The 21,250-nt window shown below is 44.4% G+C and overlaps 1 protein-coding gene across 1 annotated transcript; it reads left to right on the plus strand.

The window, feature by feature from the left end:
* The first annotated feature begins 490 nt into the window (after positions 1–490).
* Positions 491–20,211, plus strand: LOC146188699 (serine/threonine-protein kinase PLK1-like). The gene is made up of 6 exons (XM_084603171.1): positions 491–724; positions 11,056–11,179; positions 12,454–12,767; positions 13,821–14,020; positions 15,992–16,111; positions 19,429–20,211. The coding sequence occupies exons 2-6, from the start codon at positions 11,129–11,131 to the stop codon at positions 19,434–19,436; spliced, it is 693 nt and encodes a 230-aa protein (XP_084459297.1). The 5' UTR covers positions 491–724; positions 11,056–11,128; the 3' UTR covers positions 19,437–20,211.
* The last annotated feature ends 1,039 nt before the right edge of the window (positions 20,212–21,250 follow it).

Here is a 21,250-nt window from a genome sequence, read left to right on the forward strand (position 1 = left end):
CCAATTCTCCAAACCACTGGAGCACGCATAAACTAAATTTTGCAATACAGCCTGACAACCGAAAGCGAGAAAGCGTATGCGTGGAAGAAGTTTCAAGTGTAATCATCGCAGTCACTGTGTGATCAGAGAATTCGTTTGTGTGTGTGTGTGTGTCTGTTATCAAAGAGCCCTAAACATGGGGTGAGGGGCGCCTGAGTTCGCAAATCGAGCCGACGTTTCGACAAATGAAACTGGCTTCGTCAGAGCAGCGCGATCATCTGTAGTTATGGGTCCAAATACGCTGTTGCTTTTGGCCGAGCAAGAAAAGGATGGGCGAGAGAAGATTGGGAGAGGGGGAAGAAGAAGCAGAGCAGCGAGTGAAAGATTGCTCCCAGTGCTGTGAATTTCTGAGTCCGGCACCGGTGATACCCCCCCCCCCCCCCCATGACCTGAAAAATAAAATAAAAAGCGGCAACAGGGAAAAACAACTTTGAGGCGATGATGAGTCGACGCTTAGCACAGGTTGGAAGCAGACACACTTCCTTGAAAAAAGACAGGCATTCCAAGTGTTCCTGTTTAGGAATGCCACTGCAGAGGAATAGCTATAGAAACTTTTCTGCAAGGAGGAGGGAATGACAAAGAAAAAGAATAATAGAAAAGAGTAAACCGCACCTGCCAACTTGCCCAGCAACCTTCCTGCCAAACCTGATTTTGTCTAAAGAAAAGCACCCAAAGCTGAACCAAGGTAAGTTTTTGTTCACCTCACGGGAAAATATCCTCACTTCCACCCCCGTAATTACCATTAACCGCCCCCTTTAGAGTTCCTGCGCAGCTTATCATATAGCCTAACCAGTGATAAGTATCTATGTGTATCCTTCATTCTTTTTTAAGTCTATGGTTATCACTCCTGGCCTTTCCTTCTGTACTCCTGCTGATTCACACTAATACCTCCTTTCCGGTTATTACACTGTTTCCTTACCGCTTACCAACTTCTGGCACTCTGGGGAATATCCGTAATTTTCAGGGCTCATAAGATAGGCATAGTATCAGAAGGGAAAGGGCTGTCAATAACTGTTGCTATTGAAACTTTCCTCACCTACTTCCTACCCTCCGCTGACGACGCCTGTGACTGTCCCACTCTCGCGGCCTGCAGCGCTAATATGTTCGGCATTGTCACCTCCGAACTCTTTTCTCGCTAATGAGTCTTCAAAAGTCAAATTAGGTATTCCGGGGGAGGGGGGGGGGGCGGTCTACTCGTAACTAATCGAAGCACACCCCCGGTTTGATGCAGTGAATTTTCTGTATCTGCTGTTGTAGTATGGCCAACCAAATGCTGGCCTTCTTTGATTGGACGCGGCAGCATGAACACGGCTTTTCAAACTGTCACCCACATCATTTGGCACCAGGCCGTGTCAAGCTTAGTCGTCGAATCTTTTGCAGGGCTGAGGTTTACAGTATCTGACGAGTGGATTCGCGATCTCGTTTTTTCTAGCTCGTGATGTCTCCTGTAGTGGCTACCTTCACGTCCGCTCCAGCGAACAGCAGAAAATTTCCCGATGTGATAATCGATGCGAAATCCCAGAAGAAATATACCCGCGGAAAGTTGCTTGGAGAGGTATGCGGTGTGCTAATCATTTTTACGTTTATTTTAGCAATGCGGGGAAAAAAAGGCTGTCAAACTGCGCCTGCTTGCGATGCTTGCTTCAATATTCGAGCGTCGGCAGTTTGATCTATGTCACATTCAATCAGCGACGCTTGCTTCAAAGCCTATAATTAATAGTCCATTTTTATTAACCCAGCATATCACTACCTGTGGATGGTAAGAATTTGCACTAGCTCAGGCTCTTCGCTTGGCACTGATGCTTGTCTTTAAGTGGTCACCGAACGGTTTCTATGCGCTCCGTTCTGGCTGAGTTGCTTTCAGCAAATGTGTGCATAGAATTTATTGGCGAAAAACAAAAAGCTGCTAGAGCTTAAAATAACAAGCTTGACGGGATCTCCAGCACGTGGCAGAGCTACTTAAAAGTGCATTGCTGCACCATCTGCCACAATTGATCCCAGTGACGAGGCTAAAGAAAATTTCGTCCGAAACAGGCTTTGTGCACGCATGTTCTTTCTTCGCTATCAATCATGCCTCGTCGCTCGCTACCCTGTGACGCACTTATCAGATTCGTGGAATCAGTTGAGGGGCTGTGTGACATTCGCCGCCTATCTACTTTGGCAGGCGCGACGGAAGCAGTTCAGCGACGCCTTTCGCGCCCCCTGTGCAACGGTAGTGGCAAAGCTATTCAGCGACAGCAACAAGCGTCAAAGGCAGATAGCAGGAAAGCAAGCGCCGAGACCTGCTTGATAGCAAAGGAAAGGACGCGAAAGGACGCCTGAAGCATTGTTGGCGCACACCGGTCCGGTGTGCGCCAACAATGCTTCAGGCGTCCTTTCGCCTCGTCATTGCACGCAATTGCGGCAGATGGCGCAGCAATGCAGTTTCCCCATATAAAAAGGTTTCCCGTCCCTCCGCCACACGCTGGAGATCCCGCAAACGTTAGCTGCTGACAGTATATGTATCCAAAACAGTGGCACTTATGTTAATTCTTCGTGTTTGAGCAGAAGCCCTTTTAACTGGTAATACAGAGAATGAATGATAATTTTGTTTTTATTGAGAGGGTGAGCGTGCGCCATGAACGTAAATAAGAGAAATTCCTGATTCAGTCAAGCGGGTGTCACATTTTTGAGTGCCGTGCGTTGCGCACTATGCTTGGAAATTGAAATTAAAAAAAAATCACGTTTTGCGCTATCACACGCTGCTCGGTCTCTACTCCTGGGCTTACTGCTGTTCATAGGTTGGCCCCAGAGTCCTTAACAAGCGTGCCGCATTTAATCTAATGGTTCAAGCGATATATTATTAAGACAGCCTGTTGGTTTGAGCTACATGAATAGTTTTCAGTAAGCGAGGGGTTTACGTAAACCTCGCGTAGTAATTTTACTGGGGTAAATTGCTAAATCCTCTCAAATTAAAGATATCAAGGATATCTACGTGGGCACGCAGGCCGGGAAACTGTAGCTGGGATAAATACAGGCGATAAAAGAGAAAATGCTCGCTTAGGAACGAACGCCTTAAGAAGGTTCACCTGAAAAAAAGGCAATCCAGATTTGAACGTTTTTGTTGATAGATGGTAGCACTTAAGCACCATAAAAAGCAGGGAAGTTCTGTTCCCCGTCAAGGTAGTAAATTGCACCGTGACAACAAAGTATCAGTTCTTACGCCTACAAAAGTACAGCCGAGAACTTTCAAGTGGATATGGTGCCAAACCTGGGGACATGGAGTGGGGGCCGTTTTCTTTTCAGTAGCGCACCACTGTACCGTTTTCCAATTATGGTCCCCTATGCTCACTCCCATCTTTTTTTGGAAAAATTCCTTTACAGTGGTAGGGTGAGGTTACCTTGCAAGCAGTACAGGGCTGATTTTGACTAGCGAGAGATTTAGGTTCGAGTCATGTTTTTACAGGGCTGAAAACGCGTGAAGCGAACCCTCCCCATATTAGCCTTGTGTTACTGGAAAACAATTCATTGCGTTGGGGACCCTAGTAATCAGCCCTGAGATAAATGGCAAGAAAGAAACTTCCTGACTACAGCACACCTTTCGCCTTTCGTTTGGACGCTGTCACCATCAAGTATATTGGAACAGATTTGTTATTATTGGGGCTGCATTCACGAAATAATTCGCTTTGCCGTGACGTAATTTTGAAGTACGCATGGGGGAGAAGGAGGGAACGAAAACTGGGGGAGGACAAGGGGCACACACCATACAACCGGCTTTGATGCAAGCAATGCTGTAATGGTAGCTAGTTGACTTTTCATCTGCAGGTAGGCGCGCTATACTTTGGCATAAAGAGGAGTTACAAAAAACAAGACAAAACTAGTACGCGCACTACAAGCTTTGTCGTGTTTTTTGTAATTCATCCTTGTGCCACAGTATAGCGCTGCTTTGAGGATTGGTTCTAGCTCGGTTTATTGTATTGTTAAGGGACCGTAAGCTAACTTCAGCAAGTTGTTAAGCTACAAATGATGTATTTGGCTACAGTGCTGCAAAGTTATTAATTAGAGCTTATAAAATAAACACCCAATTTATTTTAGAAACATTGCAACGTTTTTCGCAGCGTGCAGTGCAGTTTCCGCTGCCTTGTCTGTACACTTGTTCTCGTTCAGCCATGGGGCGCATTTAGCTCTTCGGAAGCCTGAAGTGCTCCTGAAAAGCTTCGTCAGCTATGTCGAAAGGATAATCATGTGCAGGTAGACCGACATACCCAGATGTATTATTTGGAAATATTTATTTCTGATTAAAAAATAAAACTTTATTAATGAAATCTGCCCACAAAATTTTCTCTATTTTTTAAAGATGAAAACGCGGCAACAAACCCCATGAAAATTGATCCGCATTTCCGCACGCTGAAACTTCTGAACGTTACCGTGAATTTTCTATGAACGTTGGCATTGGTGAACCCTCTTAAAGGAGAGATTAGATGAAATGCCAGCGCGGCTTTACTTGTGTGCGGATTGTATCAGAAAAACGGCAGGGAAGTAGCCAAATCAAGTTCTAAGTGTCATTGCCTGATCGTCTCAACTGCCCGATTAGGCATGTTTGGTTAACTGTATTGTTGCGATCATTTGAAATTCAATTCCAGCCTGCCTCGTTCTGCACACTCTGGTAATTTTGTTTGCGTTTCTGGTACCATCAAGGGTGTTTAAATATTTGCATGTCTGTACACTTCTGTTGCTAAGCAAGACACGTATGTACAATACAATAACAGCCTTGCTAAGAAGAAAGCCAGCGGAAGTAATGGTATTCCAGCTGAGTTGCTTCAGAACCTCAACCATGACGCTGTTAACATTCTGCATACATTATGTCAGAAGATTTGGACAACCCTGCAGTGGCCACAGGATTGGAGGAGGTCAGTTTACATCCCCATTCCAAAGAAAGGCAGTGCCAAAGATTGTTCCAACTACCGCACGATCGCGCTTATTTCGCATGCTAGCAAGGTGATGTTGAAAATCCTCCAAGGTAGGCTGCAGCAGTATGTGGATCGGGAGCTTCCGGACGTGCAAGCTGGGTTTCGCAAGGGCAGAGGAACTAGAGACCGAATTGCCAACCTCCGCTGGATCAAGGAAAAAGCAAGAGAGTTCCAGAAACCCATCTACGTCTGCTTTATTGATTATGCGAAAGCGTTTGACTGCGTAGATCACAGCAGATTGTGGCAAGCTCTCCAAGAGCAGGGAGTTCCAATTCACCTCATCTGTCTCCTCAGGAACCTGTATGAAGGACAAGAGGCCACAGTCAGAACTGGGCATGGTCTTACTGATTGGTTTCCGATTGAGAAAGGAGTGAGGCAAGGCTGCATACTGTCGCCCTGCCTATTTAACCTATATGCAGAGTGCATCATAAGGAAGGCCGGTCTGGACGAGTCTTCAGCTGGAGTGAAGATTGCTGGAAAACGTATCAACAACCTTAGATATGCGGATGATACAACTTTAATGGCAGAAAGTGAAGTGGAACTCAAGAGACTTCTGATGCGCGTACAAGAAGAGAGTGAGAAGTTTGGGCTTAAAAAGAACATTAAAAAGACAAAGATCATGGCGTCTTGCCCTATCAAGTCCTGGAGCATCAATGGACAAGAAGTGGAAGCTGTGACAGATTTTCTCTTCTTGGGCTCCAAGGTTACCTCGGAAGGAGACTGCAGCAATGAAATTAGGAGACGCCTGCTTCTGGGAAAGAGAGCAATGGTTAGCCTTGACCGCCTAGTAAACAGCAGAGACATTAGTCTGCCAACGAAGATCCGTATAACTCGTGCTATGGTCTTTCCAGTTGTGATGTATGGATGCGAGAGTTGGACTGTGAAAAAGGCTGACCGCCGAAGAATTGACGCGTTTGAATTGTGGTGCTGGAGAAGACTCTTGAGAGTTCCTTGGACTGCCAGAAGATCAAATCGGTCGATATTGTCGACCTTAAACCCTGACTGCTCATTGGAGGGTCAAATTCTAAAGTTAAAGCTCAGCTACTTTGGTCATCTGATGAGAAGAGAGGAGTCGCTGGAGAAAGATTTGATGTTGGGAAAGGTTGACGGTCACCGGAGAAGGGGTAGGCAGCGAACGCGATGGTTAGATGGCATCCTCGAGGCACTGCAGATGAAGTTATGTGATGTTAGGAAGATAGTGAGAGACCGGAAAGCGTGGCGTGAAATGGTCCATAGGGTCACGATGAGTCGGACATGACTGAACGACTGAACTGAACACTTCTGTTGTCAAGAAATTTTACCTAAGTGTTAGAGACATGCCATTTATTTTGCATTACCCACAGCTGCTTTAGCTGCGTGGTAGAGTGTTCACCAATTATTTCGACCTAGAATTTTATATGTATGTACCCTATTATATTTAGATAAAACGTACATTCTGATTTGCTCACAGAATGCTGCGGACCACATCAGTCGATGAAAGAGTACCCGAAGCGGGCACATTTCGAAACCATGGGGAGAGGCGCCCTTTAATGCGCCAATAAAGAATGTGTATTATTTTTAGAGGGCAGCTCTTTGGCTTCCGTTCCTGGGTTTCGTGTCGTCGTCGGCCGCGTCGGCCTCGTAACCAGCTTTGCCCCCCTTTCATCCCTTCCGTTCGAGCCGGCGCTTCGGCAACTGGAGCCTCGCAGGAAAAGTGTATGTGTGTGTGGGGGGGAGGGGGGGGCATACGATAACGATGGGGGCACGAGCGCACGCAGTAACCGGAGAACACGAGGAAATGAGAGGGGGGGGGGGTCGTCGGAGGCAGCGGTAGCAGGGACTGATTCCGCTGCCACCGCTAGCGGATCAAGACAGCGTGACTGCGCATAACACCATCGCCGCCATGCAGAAAGAGGAGGGGGCCCCCTGTCTTTCTGCGTGGCGGTGAGGGTGCTCTCCGGTTTCCAAAACGCCGGCTCGCTATCAGCGGATCATGGTGCGTGCATCCCGTTCTCACTCGCTTCACTCCCTAGCGGCGTCAGCGGCATCGGTCAGTCGCTGCTATCTGTTCGTCGCGCAACGTTCCTATGGGCTCACGCGCTGCTTCCCACAAACCCTCCCCTCCCCAAAAACCCAATTCCTCTCTTCATTTCTCCGACCAAAAAGCTTCTTTCACGACAGCCAAGAACTGTTATTGGAGTGTTTCATGAAGGAATTCGTGTGAAAAATTAAAAACAAGTTGTCTGTTATTGTACATGCGTGTCTTGTTCAAAATATTTGCCTCAATCTGTCGAAAAGCTGAAACAGGTGATAAGCTGCGCTCGAATTTCGCATTAGGAAGTAACGTAATCATGGACTTTTTTTTTTCAAAATATGCCAGGAAACGGGAAATAATTTGTACGTTATTCGAAATACAGAAATTTTCGGTGGTCAGGGACATGGTAACGATAAAAATGACAAGACTGTTATGTACCATTATTCAACTTAGTTTACCTGTATAAATTCTGACGCAGTTTAGGCAACCTACTCTGACACCATAGGCCCAGGGCACACACAAACAAAATGTATGCGATATATTAACAATTGTAACGGGTCGGCAAGGCAGTAAAGAAAGAGGAAGGCGAATGGACAAGGATGAAGGGCGAAAATTAACGCATGCATAGAGTGACGATGGCCGTGTGTTGAAGAGAGAAGACAGCAGAGAACGAATTATAGGCTCGCCGATGAGATCATGACAACTGAGCAGATGAGTACGGCGCGGTCGGATCTGGTCTGGCAGGACGGGCCATAAGCGGGCGATGCGTCCCAGGAATCCGCCGCCGGCAACTAAAGCAGACACAGGGCGCCGAAGCCCTAGACCCAGATGAGGAAACGATGCACTGACTCCGCAAGCTCCCTCTAAAATGTTGTAAAGCCAGTAAGAAGAGACCATAACGGATGGCGATGCGATGCGTTTTATGAATGTCGGAGAGCCTAGCGTTAGCACTCCTGCCAAGGCCACTGCCCGCTTCTTCTTCCTCGTCCGTAATAATATGCATAACCATGTTATACACAATACCACGACTGTCGTGACATCTGTACCTTAGTGATAGCTTTATATCAGTTACCTTCGCATTCTGAAGATTGCTTCTTCGTTTTTGCTTGAACCACCGCGAAGGGTGAATTGCAGTTATGCTTTCATGCTAAGGTTCTTCGCAAAGGCACTCTTTTGATAGCTGTCATTTTCTGCATCTCTTCGCTTCGCATGACTAAATCGGCTTATTGGCTTGAACACAGACTTCTAATGATGACCGGGCAAAAATCTTCCAGACACTTTGCCCCTAAAGTGGCCACTGTGGCGAAATTTTTCAGCAGCGACTCTACTCCGTATTTCTCAACGCAGAGAAGCATGCTCTTAATGCTCAGAAGTTCTCCATGCCCCGATGCACGCTCAAAAATTTGCATCCCAATTTAGCAACCCCGATATGAGCATTATGGAGAGCCAGCTTATATTTTCTGCAGTCACAGTGGACGCAGACCACACCAATCTCTCCATTTAATATATCTTATTTGCATGCTCTTGTTAGGTAACTTACATTGCATAGGTTTCGTAGTGACAATATAGCTAGAAACTCGAATGGGCCCACAACACAGTGTCAATGAATACTCATCTGTAGTCAAAATTCCTGTTCAGAGTGCGCGGATTCGAAAGGCACAGGGTACACGTGAACGGCTGTTAAGAAAACCCGCAGCAACCAAACCAAGCTAGACGCTCCGGATGTGTCTGACGATTGGCAGGAACAAGTGTGCGCGTCTCTCCTCCTCCCTCGGCGACTTTTTTTCTGCTCCTCTCCACTGTCTTGCTCTTATTCAGGAAATGGAGTTTTGATAATGTTTTGTATGTATGGATGCGAGGCTGATGAGCGTAACTGGAACTGGGCTAAAGCAGACAGAGATCTACAGTACCTCTACAGCAGAATGCAAGTGAAGAACGTAACGGGAAAGATCCCTCAAACGGGGCTCTCCAGACAATGCCGATAGCGCATCACCAAGTCTCGGTTAGCCTTTTTTTTTCTCGGAGGCACATGTTAGTTTCCCGCAATGTCAAACCAGAGGTTTGACATCGAGGTTTGACATGCGATGAGCATCGGTCAAAGGCTAGGGTTGGACATCCTGCATTGAGAGGCTTACGCTGCGCCTTATTTAGTTGTTCAGATTATTTTTTTCATTTCTGTCGGCAATTGAAATGACTGTGATATATGTGTAAAGTTTTTGCATAGTTTGCATACCGGTGCAAGAAATTTGTCATTTCTTTTATTTTAGGGCATATTTTCGCTGTGCCACGAGTTCGTGGACTTTCAGCCGAACGTTGTCTACGCCGGCAAGGTCATCCCGAAGAATCGTCTCGATGAGCCGGGTCTCAAGGAACACGAATGTTCTTATTACTCGACTCCCGTTTTTTTGTAACATTTCGACCGGTACACATTTACCTGAGTTCACAAAATATTTGTTCGCAGGAACAAATGCCTGTTTTTAGTTAACGCTATCGTCTGTCAGGGAGCATATTACATTTTGATGAGCAAATTTGTGTGGGGAATTTCTTTGCTACAGAATTGAAACTTGTGAAGTCAATGCCGAAACGAAAAAACAGCGTGATAATCAGTTTAAAGTGATTGGCATTGTCATCCCACCTCAAGGAATCAGGGTAGAAAAGTACTGTCTTGGAAAGAGTGAGATTGCCCTAGATTGCAGCCTGGGCGGCGACGCCTGTGTGTTCTTTTATTTGTCTTTTCTTTCCTAGAAAGCGTTTCTTTACAGTAAAAGTAGTTTCTCTCAAGTGTTAATGACTTCTCTCAACACCATAGCTCAATTGTACACATCAGTGCCATTTGCTCAGAGTGCTTTTACTGCGTTCAGTGATCCCAATGTACCGCTTTATCTGATGACGGGGGTGGCAACCATGAGGCAAAATTTATATTCACTCCTTTCCGAACAAGCAGAAGTGCTTTGGTAGTTTCAAAGACAACACTACTCAGTCAATACAATTATATTCTGAAGAGTGTTGCACGCAGAGTACTTTCATGGAGAAAAGTATCCACTTTTTAAATATATTCTTTTTACCGAGACAACAATATCAGCAGTTGAATTTTTGCGCCGGCATTTTTTTCAGTTCAGTTCAGTCGTTCAGTCGTGTTCGACTCTTCGTGACCCTATGGACCATGTCACGCCACGCTTTCCGGTCTCTCACTATCTTCCTAACATCACATAACTCCATCTGCAGTGCCTCGAGGATGTCATCTAACCATCGCGTTCGCTGTCTACCCCTTCTCCGGCGACCCTCAACCTTTTGCCAACATCAAATCTTTCTCCAGCGACTCCTCTCTTCTCATCAGATGACCAAAGTAGCTGAGCTTTAACTTTAGAATTGGCCCTCCCATGAGCAGTCAGGGTTTATGGTCGACAATATCGACTGATTTGATCTTCTAGCAGTCCAAGGAACTTTTAAGAGTCTTCGCCAGCACCACAATTCAAACGCGTCAATTCTTCGGCGGTCAGCCTTTTTCACAGTCCAACTCTCGCATCCATACATCACAACTGGAAAGACCATTGCACGAGTTATACGGATCTTGGTTGGCAGACTAATGTCTCTGCTCTTTACTAGGCGGTCAAGACCAACCATTTCTCTCTTTCCCAGAAGCAGGCGTCTCCTAATTTCATGGCTGCAGTCTCCTTCCGAGGTAATCTTGGAGCCCAAGAAGAGAAAATCTGTCACAGCTTCTACTTCTTGTCCCTTGATGCTCCAGGACTTGATAGGGACTTGATTTTTTTCGATGTAATCAAAAACGAAATACCTAATTTGGCTTTGCTCACGACTAGTAAGTGGAGTAATGCAAGACACCGCGGACAGTGACCTATTTTTACAGACTGCTGATATTTTATTTTTGTCCGAACTAGACAGCTTAATTTCTTGCCATCATGGTGGCCCTTGCCATATCAGTGCGCAGCTGAAGTAACCACACTTGGGGTAAACCTTTTCGTGCACCTATATTTACACTATTCCCGCATAATAATATGTTTGAAAAATTTGTAATTAATTTGTTCTCTACAGATGGAAGGGGAAATCCATATCCACAGTAGCCTGGACCACATGCACATCGTTGGTTTCAAGAGCCACTTTGAAGATGAGCACAACGTCTACATCATATTGGAGTTCATCATATTGCCCAAGAAAGGTGAGTTAACTTTCCCGCTGAATGGTTTTCGTTACCCTCCCAACCTTTCTTCTGCCTCTTTTGCATTATCTTCTACTTATCTTTGTCTGGTACAACGCGCGTTCTCCATAAGTAAATTTCATGCTGACTAAAGCGACGCCTTGGTGCAAAGCAGTTCAAGATAACCTGCTTCACTTATATTGACGCTCACGTCTCAATGGGAATCCCACCGAAATAATAAAATTGTAACTTGTCTATAAACATGACAGAAATTTATAAATTGACTGCGTGTTCTGTGTTCCGGTTGCCGTTCCAGTTATGCATCGCTGTAATATGTCTTCTTGTGCACCAATAGTGCGCCCCTTCATACAATTAGTCGAAAAGATTTCCCAGCACTGCTCTTTCTTTAAGCAAATGGCTTAGTCTTATGGAGTGAACACACCGGGTCGTCGAGCTCTTGAATGTTTTTTTTTTAACAGTGGAGAGGAAGAAAAAAAGTTCCACTGACCTCTCATATTTTTCTTTTGCTTTGTTGCGCCTTTTTCGAGCACGATCAATGAACCAGCCCAATCCTTTACTCCGACACTGGGAGGCGCTCCAGCGCTGCTCACGTGGTACAGGAGGGGAGAGCTTTCTAGGCGATGCTGGATGCCTCATTTTGCCTCGCAAGAATGTTGTCCGGTGCCGGAGAAAGCAAAATATATCTGCGTGGAGATGAATATGAGGGAGAAAGAGCGTACTAAACCCTTTTGGGGAGAGAAGGGAAGAGTAGCTTCTGAGAAGAAGAAAATGTGTTTTGTGTTTCATTGTACCTTGGCATTAGTCGCGTATGCTTAAATGCACTGCGAGGCGCTCGACCGGGTTTACACCTCATCAAGATCATATTGAAGTACAAATTGACTTGTGGAAAGGAAGAATCACATTTCAATCTAAGACCAGAAGCGCAAGAATGTAGAGCGTGTTCTTGCTTACTTTCGACTTGTGTCGGTTTTCCTTAGTAGGAAGTAATCATTCATGTCTTGATGTTGTTATTTACTGTCAATAGCCTTTTTTTCCGTTCATGAAACGTCTATGACCCATGAAGTAATGTAAAGTGAATCCGCTCTAGTGATTATGGCTTCTTGAGGGTAATGTGTAGGTCACTCCTACTGAAGACTAGCGCATTGTCAAATCTTGGGTACAGTTGCCCACGTCTCAATGAAATATCTGAAGCCAGCCCTTCGACTTCTGGTTCGTTTAGGATGCTTCAAATTCAGCCCTCTTAAACAAGCTTCATTTCTGTATTTATTTTGCAGTCTCTATTTGAGATGCTCCGCCACCGCAAGGTTTTGCTCGATTCCGAGACGCGCTACTTTCTGCGCCACCTTCTCTTTGCCTGCGAGCACCTCGTTCAGCATCGTGTTATCCACCGGGACCTGAAGCCTAGCAACCTGCTGATCAGCGAGGACATGCAACTGAAAGTGGCCGGCTTCGGTTTCGCCGATCGCATCGACTACGAGGGGGAACTGAAGATGGGTACCTCCGGCACCCCTAATTACATCGCCCCCGAAGTCCTGGCCAATACGGGACACAGTTACGAAGTGGACGTGTGGTCTCTCGGCTGCGTTGTGTGAGTACAAAACGGGATGAGCCGATATATTCGCCATAAGCGGCCGCATTTATACGCGCAATTAGTATTCGGTGCATGCTTTAGGTGGTGCTAAGTCTGCAACTATCAGTAAGGGACAGTGTAACCGTAGAACAATAAGAACAAATGTCGGCATGTCTATGGTTTTCACGACCCTTGGGGAAAAGAAGTAGGAGAAACCGGACGACGACGAATGACGCTACCTCGACAGAGGCATCGCCGTCGTGTATCTGTAGTTTGCCGAACTGGTGGCAGTCTTGCTAGGTCACCAGTATGTATACGTTTTATCAGTTATTCTAAATGCAGTTTAATGTAAGCGAAAGGTCGTCAATTTTTACTGTCAGAATATTTCGCAGTTTCCTGCACGGCTTATTTTTGGTATTTAACATCTCTGGAAAAGCCTAAAAAAGCCGACTGCAAACTATCCAAGCAGTGTTCCTACCATTGTGAGCGTTATGGGGAAACAAAACTCGTTTTATCTGTATGAAACATAACTGCAGACTTGATTTGTGGGACTGTTTTTAAACTAACTTAGTGCCCAATTTCTCAGTTAGTAGAGAGCATATGTACAGTGAATAGAGCTGTCATTGTGTTCTTGGGTACTGGTAAGCATTGCACGTGAAGCTTTATCTTCTTGCACACGTGGTATACTGAGTTGCTAATGCCGACCAAGACAAGAAGCAACGTACTTCCTTAAAAAACCCGTTCCAAAAATGTCTGCCCTATGTCTTAGCAATGCGGCTGGATTTTCGCTTTTCTGCCATTAGCTTTCGATTGCACGAGGAAAATATTTTTGATAAATTTCGGCTGGAAGTCACATTTTGAGTCAATGTAATCAACACCGTACTCCATGGACAAAGTCCGGTCGTAGCCTGCACTTCAAATGTCACTTATCTGGACCGGCATTTATCTGGACCTGTCAATCATCTGGACCTGCGATGCCCTCACTACACGAAGCTTTAACGCATTTGTATGATAGCCGTCAGAGTTGGTGCATACGGGTAGCATTAATTTGCGTGCAACTGTTTTTCGCAGTTACGAAATGTTGGTGGGATATCCTCCGTTCAAGTCGAAGTGGCTGGAGAAGACGTTCGCTCTAATCAAGAGCAACGAATACAGTGTTCCCTCGACGGTGTCCCCAGATGCAAGCGCCCTTATCCAGTGGATGCTCCATCCGGAGCCCACAAAACGACCAAGCATAAAGGACATCACGCATCATGATTTCATGACCAAAGGTAGGATTTTTTTATCTTCTATAATTTACTCCTTGCTCTTCTTGCTAAGCACCTCTGGGCTGCCCTGCCTAGCAGATCCGTATTGCTGTGAAGTATATACGACTGGTGCATATAGAACTGGTTCGCCCGCGTAGCGCTGCAATGTACAATGATATCTACAGCGTGAGGCGGAGAGCCTTATTCTGTTAAAAGTCAATTGATTACTGTAAACCAAGTGAATCAATTGAATTGAAATGGAACTATAATTGAATCAGTTAGAGTTAACTGCCTGCCATGGTTTCTAGGTGAGAGAATGAGAAATAAAATCATCTCCACTTGTAAGGGAGGGGCCTTAAGATGGAAGACATGGTAAGAACAAGGAGTTTGCTGCCTTATAATGTGGCTAGTCAAGTAGCCAATGATAATCAGCATCCAGTAATCGATGCCAAAAGCAGGTCATCTTAGGTCTACCATTCTTAATGCGAAATTCTTCCTTGTCTCCTTGAGGGAAAAGCTGTCAGCATTGATGGCTCTGAGTGAGAGTTATTACTAAGTAAACGCCATCAAGCAGCCATATCACGTGAAACGCACGATGTGGTATTCATCTGACAGACACCCTTCCGCGCGAGACGGCATCGTCTCTTCAGATGTTCCTATATATTTCGTGTATATATTTCAGTACAATGGCAGGTATGCATAAAACGGCAGTTTTCCTCATATCGTGCTAAAATTTAATGCAATCGTTCGTTGTACAGATTTAAGAAGGAAGTTTTGGTCGATGCTTATTCCTTATAGTATACATATTTTAGTATAAAGGGATCCTACCTTACGACTCAAACCGCCGACTTATAAAACATTTTTGAAATTAACTACATCCAGAACTGAAAACTAACCCAAAACTTTCTAATGGGCCATCTACAGATCCTACTTTCTCAGATGCTGTGAGAACTGAAGGCGTCCAGTGAACTTTAGAAACAATCAGCGCAAGTCCTGCGTTCGGAAGTACAAGCTAGATAGATCCTCTGAAGCCTGTATCAAAATTCGGCAATTGCACTCGCAAGAACTTTTCTTCTAATCTTCAGCCTCATCTCGGATAGTGTTTCGAACTTTATGTTCCCTATTTAATGCCCAGTGCTACGTTATCGACTTCCAAGGATCCGAAGAGGTCGCTCTGACATCCGAACCCAGGAAAAAGTACATAAATGCCCATTAGCCGCACTGAGAAAATTGGACCTTTTAGTTCTGCAAGTTGGCAGTGACTCTCTCAATTTAAACGAACAAGTCAAGTTTGCAGGAAACATTACTAGCCGCTGCTTTGATGTGTTGCGCCCTGTAGGCGTCTACCATATTGCGAATACTCGTGGAAGTAAATTCATTCTTGATTCCATACACTGTAGGTATTTTATTTTTTCACTGCCGAATTCTGCATAGAAAAGACTGTCGCGTTAGCCCTTGAAGCAGTGGCTTGCTATTAGTCATTACTTGCTCGCGTTACAGCAGAGCTCCACATTGCACACAACAAATGTTCTCTTTGTTCTCATACTATATTCCCAGTGCCTTAACTTATAGGCATTATTTTCATTATTAGAGCTTATAATAAATGCCGAAATAATTTTTTGAACAACATGGCCGCAAATCTACATGTTCGAGCTCGAAAAAGTTTGAATTTTAAACTCGATAGTTGATATTTTAAACAATTTGCCTTATTTTTGAATAAACTGTGCAGTTGAGTTTCTCCAATTGCTCCAAGACGCATATAAGAAATAGCATATAAGAATGAGAAGAAAAACTCAGTCGGTCCTTTCGCTGTAAGAGGAAGTTAATTGCGTGTTCCAAAGTTTTTTGTTTTTTCTATACTTCAATATATTCGTACATTCCGGTCCTTTTTTATTGTTCAAATGTTGTTCCAAATGTATACCTGCTAAAACATCTATTACATGCACAAACAGGGCCCACACTCAACAGCTGCCTAATTTCACGCATGCCTTCCAGGATTTTTTCCTGCCTACCTGCCAGCATCCTGTCTACATAGAGCCCCTGACCTCGATGCGGTCGGCAACGCCCTCTGCGAAACCGACCGGAAGACAATTACGAAGGAAAAGGACTGTCCTGGTAGTACAATACAGTACAATTTGCACGTCAGTTTCTCTTTATACAAGATGCGCAGGTCAGCCTAAGGACATAGCGCTTTTTGGCTGACCTGGGAGGCAGTAAATACTTTTTTTTAAACACTGAAAGTTACAAAACAAACATCAGATAGAAATATCCCATCCTACATGGCTAAAGAGAGGGGTGTGGAAAGATCAGCAATATTAATCATTTAATAAATGGAAATATGTACAATAACGATGGTTCGCTCATTCCTGCATAAATATAAAAAAACACGAAAACATCAGATAGCAGTATCCCATCTTACCTCCTACAAAGCGGGCTTGAAAAGTTACTTAACATACCCAAACATATACATTAACTATAGGTCATCATTCAAAGTCGTAGACAGTTTAATTTTTGAATATTTGCTAAGCGCCATTTTCTAATGCGTTTTATCATTCTTCTTCATTTTTCAATATTCAAAAGGTTGTCGTTAAGTTCGTTAAATATGAGGGGACATATTACTTCTTTGTCTCTTTATCATAGTTTGTGAAAACTCTTGGTTTATTGTATCTTTCTGCTTTTCTTAGTTTTACGTCTTTCTGACAGTTGTTTTTAAATCACTTTACAAATTGTGCCACGCAAGCACGGAAAACCGAAACATTTCACGCATCTTTAGTGTCTCTGGTTTCGATTCCTTTCGTACTCCAGTAGTTACGAGGTGACTGGGCTCATACGTCTCTCAGCTTGTGATACAGCATAGAGTCGGCTGTTCTATATAGTGCAGTGAAACTGCTGGGATTTTCTTTTCGCCCTGTTGGGAACATAATTGAGACATGATCCTTGCGATGTTTTGAGGTTGGCACTACAAATGCTCCTCAAATTGAGCAATAAAATTAATTTAAAACTAAAAATTTATTAATATCAACCTTATTACCTTGGTAGAGGAGAATGCTACAAAGGCGTAGCAGTGACGTTAAAAGCAATGTTTAAATAAAAAGAATTCCACGCATTGCTGAAATGGCCCAAATATAGAAGCGAAATGATACTCGTACGATGATCGCAAAGTCTAGCCTGAGCCTAAACATTCACTTAAGCTAGCGAGAAATTTAAAACAAAACTTGGACATTACGTTTGACGCCAAAAAAAAAAGGAAGTTTTATTCGTAGAAATTGCCTGAGCTTCGAGCGTGACAGCCAGAAACATCGACTTAAATTTGCACAGGAATGGGAGGCCACGAGAGTGTCAAACTTGGTGAAGTTGACACAAAATGAAATAATAAACAGCAGTAAAGGTGGCGTGATAAGATACCGTACAGAAATCTAGTACCTCACTAGAGTAGGGGAGGGGGCGGGGGTGTAACATATGTAGTGCGTTGTTGAACCCGATATCACAATAGTCTCTAAAGGAAAATATTTTCGGGTCCAGTGAAGGAAAGATTCGAGGTCCGACCGCGTCCTGTCAATTAAGCGTCCAGAAAAAGTGAGGTACAGAAAAGCAAAAAAGAATTACAGGTTCAACTACGGTGGTTTTCCCGGGACTTGGACTACTCTCTCAGAGCTAAAGCCAAGCAGCTAGCTCAGGCCATATCTGTGGCAGGGAAGAACGAAACACGGGGTCATCGCCACCGGGCCAAGCTATTTATTGAAGCTCCCAATGTTCTTCCTAACTCGTAGCACAATCCGTGCACTCCGAGATTTGTGCGTCGTCTCTTAAGATGCGGCCCTATACGAGATAAGAGGGGAAGCGAAGGAGGAGCAAAACCGGCGCGCAAGGCTAGTTCCTCGCACCTCCGCGGCAGCCCTCCGGAGAAAGAGGTGAAGATGGGAAGGATGAGAGCCCCCTGTGAGAGAGGGGGTGTTTGAAACGTCGTTGCAGAGAGAGGAATGCTGAATCCTCACACATTAAACCAAGTTTTACGAATATTCGCCATCGGGCGACACCGCAGTTGCTGCTGCCGTTTCGATTTTCGCTTGCTTTGTACCATATTTGATGCGCTATGTGTTCCAAGTGATTATACACCTTTCGAAGCCATGGAACACTGTAATAATGCGGCATAGTTAAATGCCTCGTTATTCTCAGAAAATTCTTTGTTAGCGACGGCATTGTGAGCGAAACATCACCTGCATAGTACTGGCAGGTGACAGCTGGCAGCTGATATAACCGCTAATTGATTCATCGGTGGACTGAGTGGGCTAGTCAGCCCACATAAAATCAGAAAGCTGAGAGACTCTGCAAACTTGGGTCACTCATTCGAGGTTTAAGATGGAAAAATTATTAGGAACTTTAGCGACTAAAGTAGTGAAACGCGAAAGCCTGAGGTCCGCATTCTGCTACGCAACTGGCACTGATTGGTACATAATTTAATTAGTCAATAATTCTTTATTTGAATAGTTAGTCATTAAGTAACTAATTAAATAATTACTTATTGGTCAATCAATAATTATTTAACTTATGAATTGCTTAAATAATAATCACTCCGTAATTAATTATTCAATTAGTGTTTATTTCGTAATTGATCATTGGTTGGCATATGGCCACATAAGGTAAGCATCGCGCATACTGTGGCGGTGCTCTGCGATTTGTCGATACCTCTATGACGTCACCCCGCCTCGGCCAATCAGAGCCGCCGCAAAAGCGGGACACATTTTGTCCATGAGAGCATGAGCCTATAAAGGTTCTCGCCTTAATGAGAATCAACCTTCCACTGTTCTCGAATGCCCAGCCGGGCGCGCTACACCTACGTTAGGCAATCGCATTCTTACGGCTTGGTTAAAGTACGGCTTTATACGTTGGGTGGTTGCCTGCCTAACCGCATATCATACCCTTAAAGGCGGAGTGTAATTGTGCCCCATATTTTTTTTCTATTTGGCGTCTGACATTTGTGAACTAAGTGCGTAGGTCCTCAATTATAAGTGTAATTCATAATAGTGACGTGCGTACCGGACCAAACAATATATCCTTTACTTAGTACAGATGTTTGTCAAAACTACCATCTTTTCATGATTTTGGACTGGTCAAAATGTTTACGCTACTCGCAACGCATTGACAACGACAGCATTTAAGAAGAGGCTGAAATTTTCATATCCAATCCATCACCCGACTTAACCCATGGTCACCCGAGTAGTCGAAGTGTCATGGAACAATAAACATCAACACCACAGCAGACCTAGTTCGTTAGGGAATTGAGGAATACTGAAGTATATTCACGCTCATCCTAGTGCAACCCTCATAATAGGTCTTGAAAACAGGCTGTGACTGCCTGAATATATGGCCCAGGCTTCCGCGATATTTCACCTGGCTGATGCTCGTTTATCTCTTTTACTTTCTTTTTCCAGCTGACTAAGACTGTGGTTGCATATCACCTACTCCTGCACAATCATCCTGAGGATAGTCTTCGAGGGTTCGTCTGCTCGGAAGGATGGCCCAGTATGGTGCTGGGATGACTGATCTAGTATTAAAGCCCGTTATCGTAGGCTACTATTTTGAAAAGGTGCATAGAAGTCATTAGGAAAATGTGAGTAAACATCGCGCTTTAAGGTGACCAATTCACGATTAGCTCTCAGGTGAATATCGCTCAAGTTATTTTGTGCTTACTGATATTTTAAACAGATGTCTATTGCACAATGTAGACCACAGGGGTTTGTTTTTGTTTTCCCCCTTAATGTTTCACTGTTGTCTTTTTTCGCTATGTTATTTTATTAACTTTTAGTTGCAAAAATGTCAAAATATGATTTTCGACAGCGCGTTTGTGTTACTGTGCTAGGCTGCACGCGACCGTGGAGTCCACAAACAATTAAACGATTCTTATGTGTACATACAAGCTGTCGCTAGAGTGCGTTTGTCTAGTTTCTGTTGTGAAATCTTGAATGAAGGGCTATGTTTTGTGTAACCCAGGTTTTTGTGCTTACTGTAGCTGTTGGAAAGCAGTTTTGTTGTATCATAGGAAGAAAGGAAAGTTGAAGGAGATAGGCCCAGCTCTTCCTCGATACCAACTGCGACACTTCGCTTCGTCGCCCTGCTGTATGTAACCCGTGGTCACGTCACGGACGGTACCAGATGCAGGTGTCACCTATGACCTACAACCAACTGTCAGTGGTGCCCTTAAAAATAAATATGCTCCCTGGGGTTTATTTCTTTTCGAAAGAGTTATTTTCACATTTTAATTCCACTTCACAGGGAGGCGCGTCAAGAAGTACATTGTCATCTATTCCTTTTCTGATTTTTTCTCCTTCATGTGTAGCTGCATCCCAGAGGGAGGCAGTTTCGTCTCTCATTGTAGGAATGAACGCATGCTGTAGAGCAGCCTGAGATAAAGTTTCCGCTAATATTATAGATACTTTAATAAGCAATTTGGACGGCAGCCGCTTAATTCGTATACATTGTCATGAATTGCCTTGATTGCAATGGTAAACAGCTTCCTACTATTTAGATACAGTGGTCGCGTTAAATAGTTTTTATAGACTAGGTTAGAGCGCAGACTAATAATATAATTGGTGTTAGCCGGAAGCGATTGCTTACTATGCCTCTTGCTACACTAAAGAAATTAGAAGTGCTCAATGCTGCTGAACCGAATATGAGGCGAAATAATTAACTGCGGGTGACCAAGCGTTTTTCTTTTCCTCCTTCTGCTTCTTCTTCTCACCCTTCTCCTCCTCCTCTTTCTTCTTCACCTCTTTCTTCTTCTTCTTCGTCCTCAGCCCACACATAAAGCCCCGCCTTAACCAAGCCGTGTGAACATGCCTTAGTGGCCTATAGCGGCAACGTGAATGCCAGGGTCCTGGCAGGCTGATTCTGACATAACGCTCCCATGTGAAACGAGAGACTCAAGTTGGCAGCTCCTGCCAGGCGATCACGGCGCATTACGACGAGCGGTTAGACCTGGCGTAGTAATGCTTTCACAATAAAAATCGCATCATTATTAAGGCGTTTACGGGTCTAGATATCGCATTCTCTATGGATGGCGAATTGACGTGCTGGTGCACCCATTTAGACGGTGCATCGCTACCTCAATGCAGCTTTTCTGGTTGGTGTGATTTATAAATGCGGAAAAGAGTGTGGTTATTAGAGTACGCTTTCTCTCAAGCGCAGCACAAAGAGTTCGGAATACGTTCGAAACGGCAGTTCCGAAAGCTGAAGTTTCGCCCTGTAGGCGCTGTC

This window comes from Amblyomma maculatum, chromosome 5 (assembly GCF_055883805.1).
Source record: "Amblyomma maculatum isolate TAMU_Amacu chromosome 5, ASM5588380v1, whole genome shotgun sequence".
NCBI lineage: Eukaryota > Metazoa > Arthropoda > Arachnida > Ixodida > Ixodidae > Amblyomma > Amblyomma maculatum.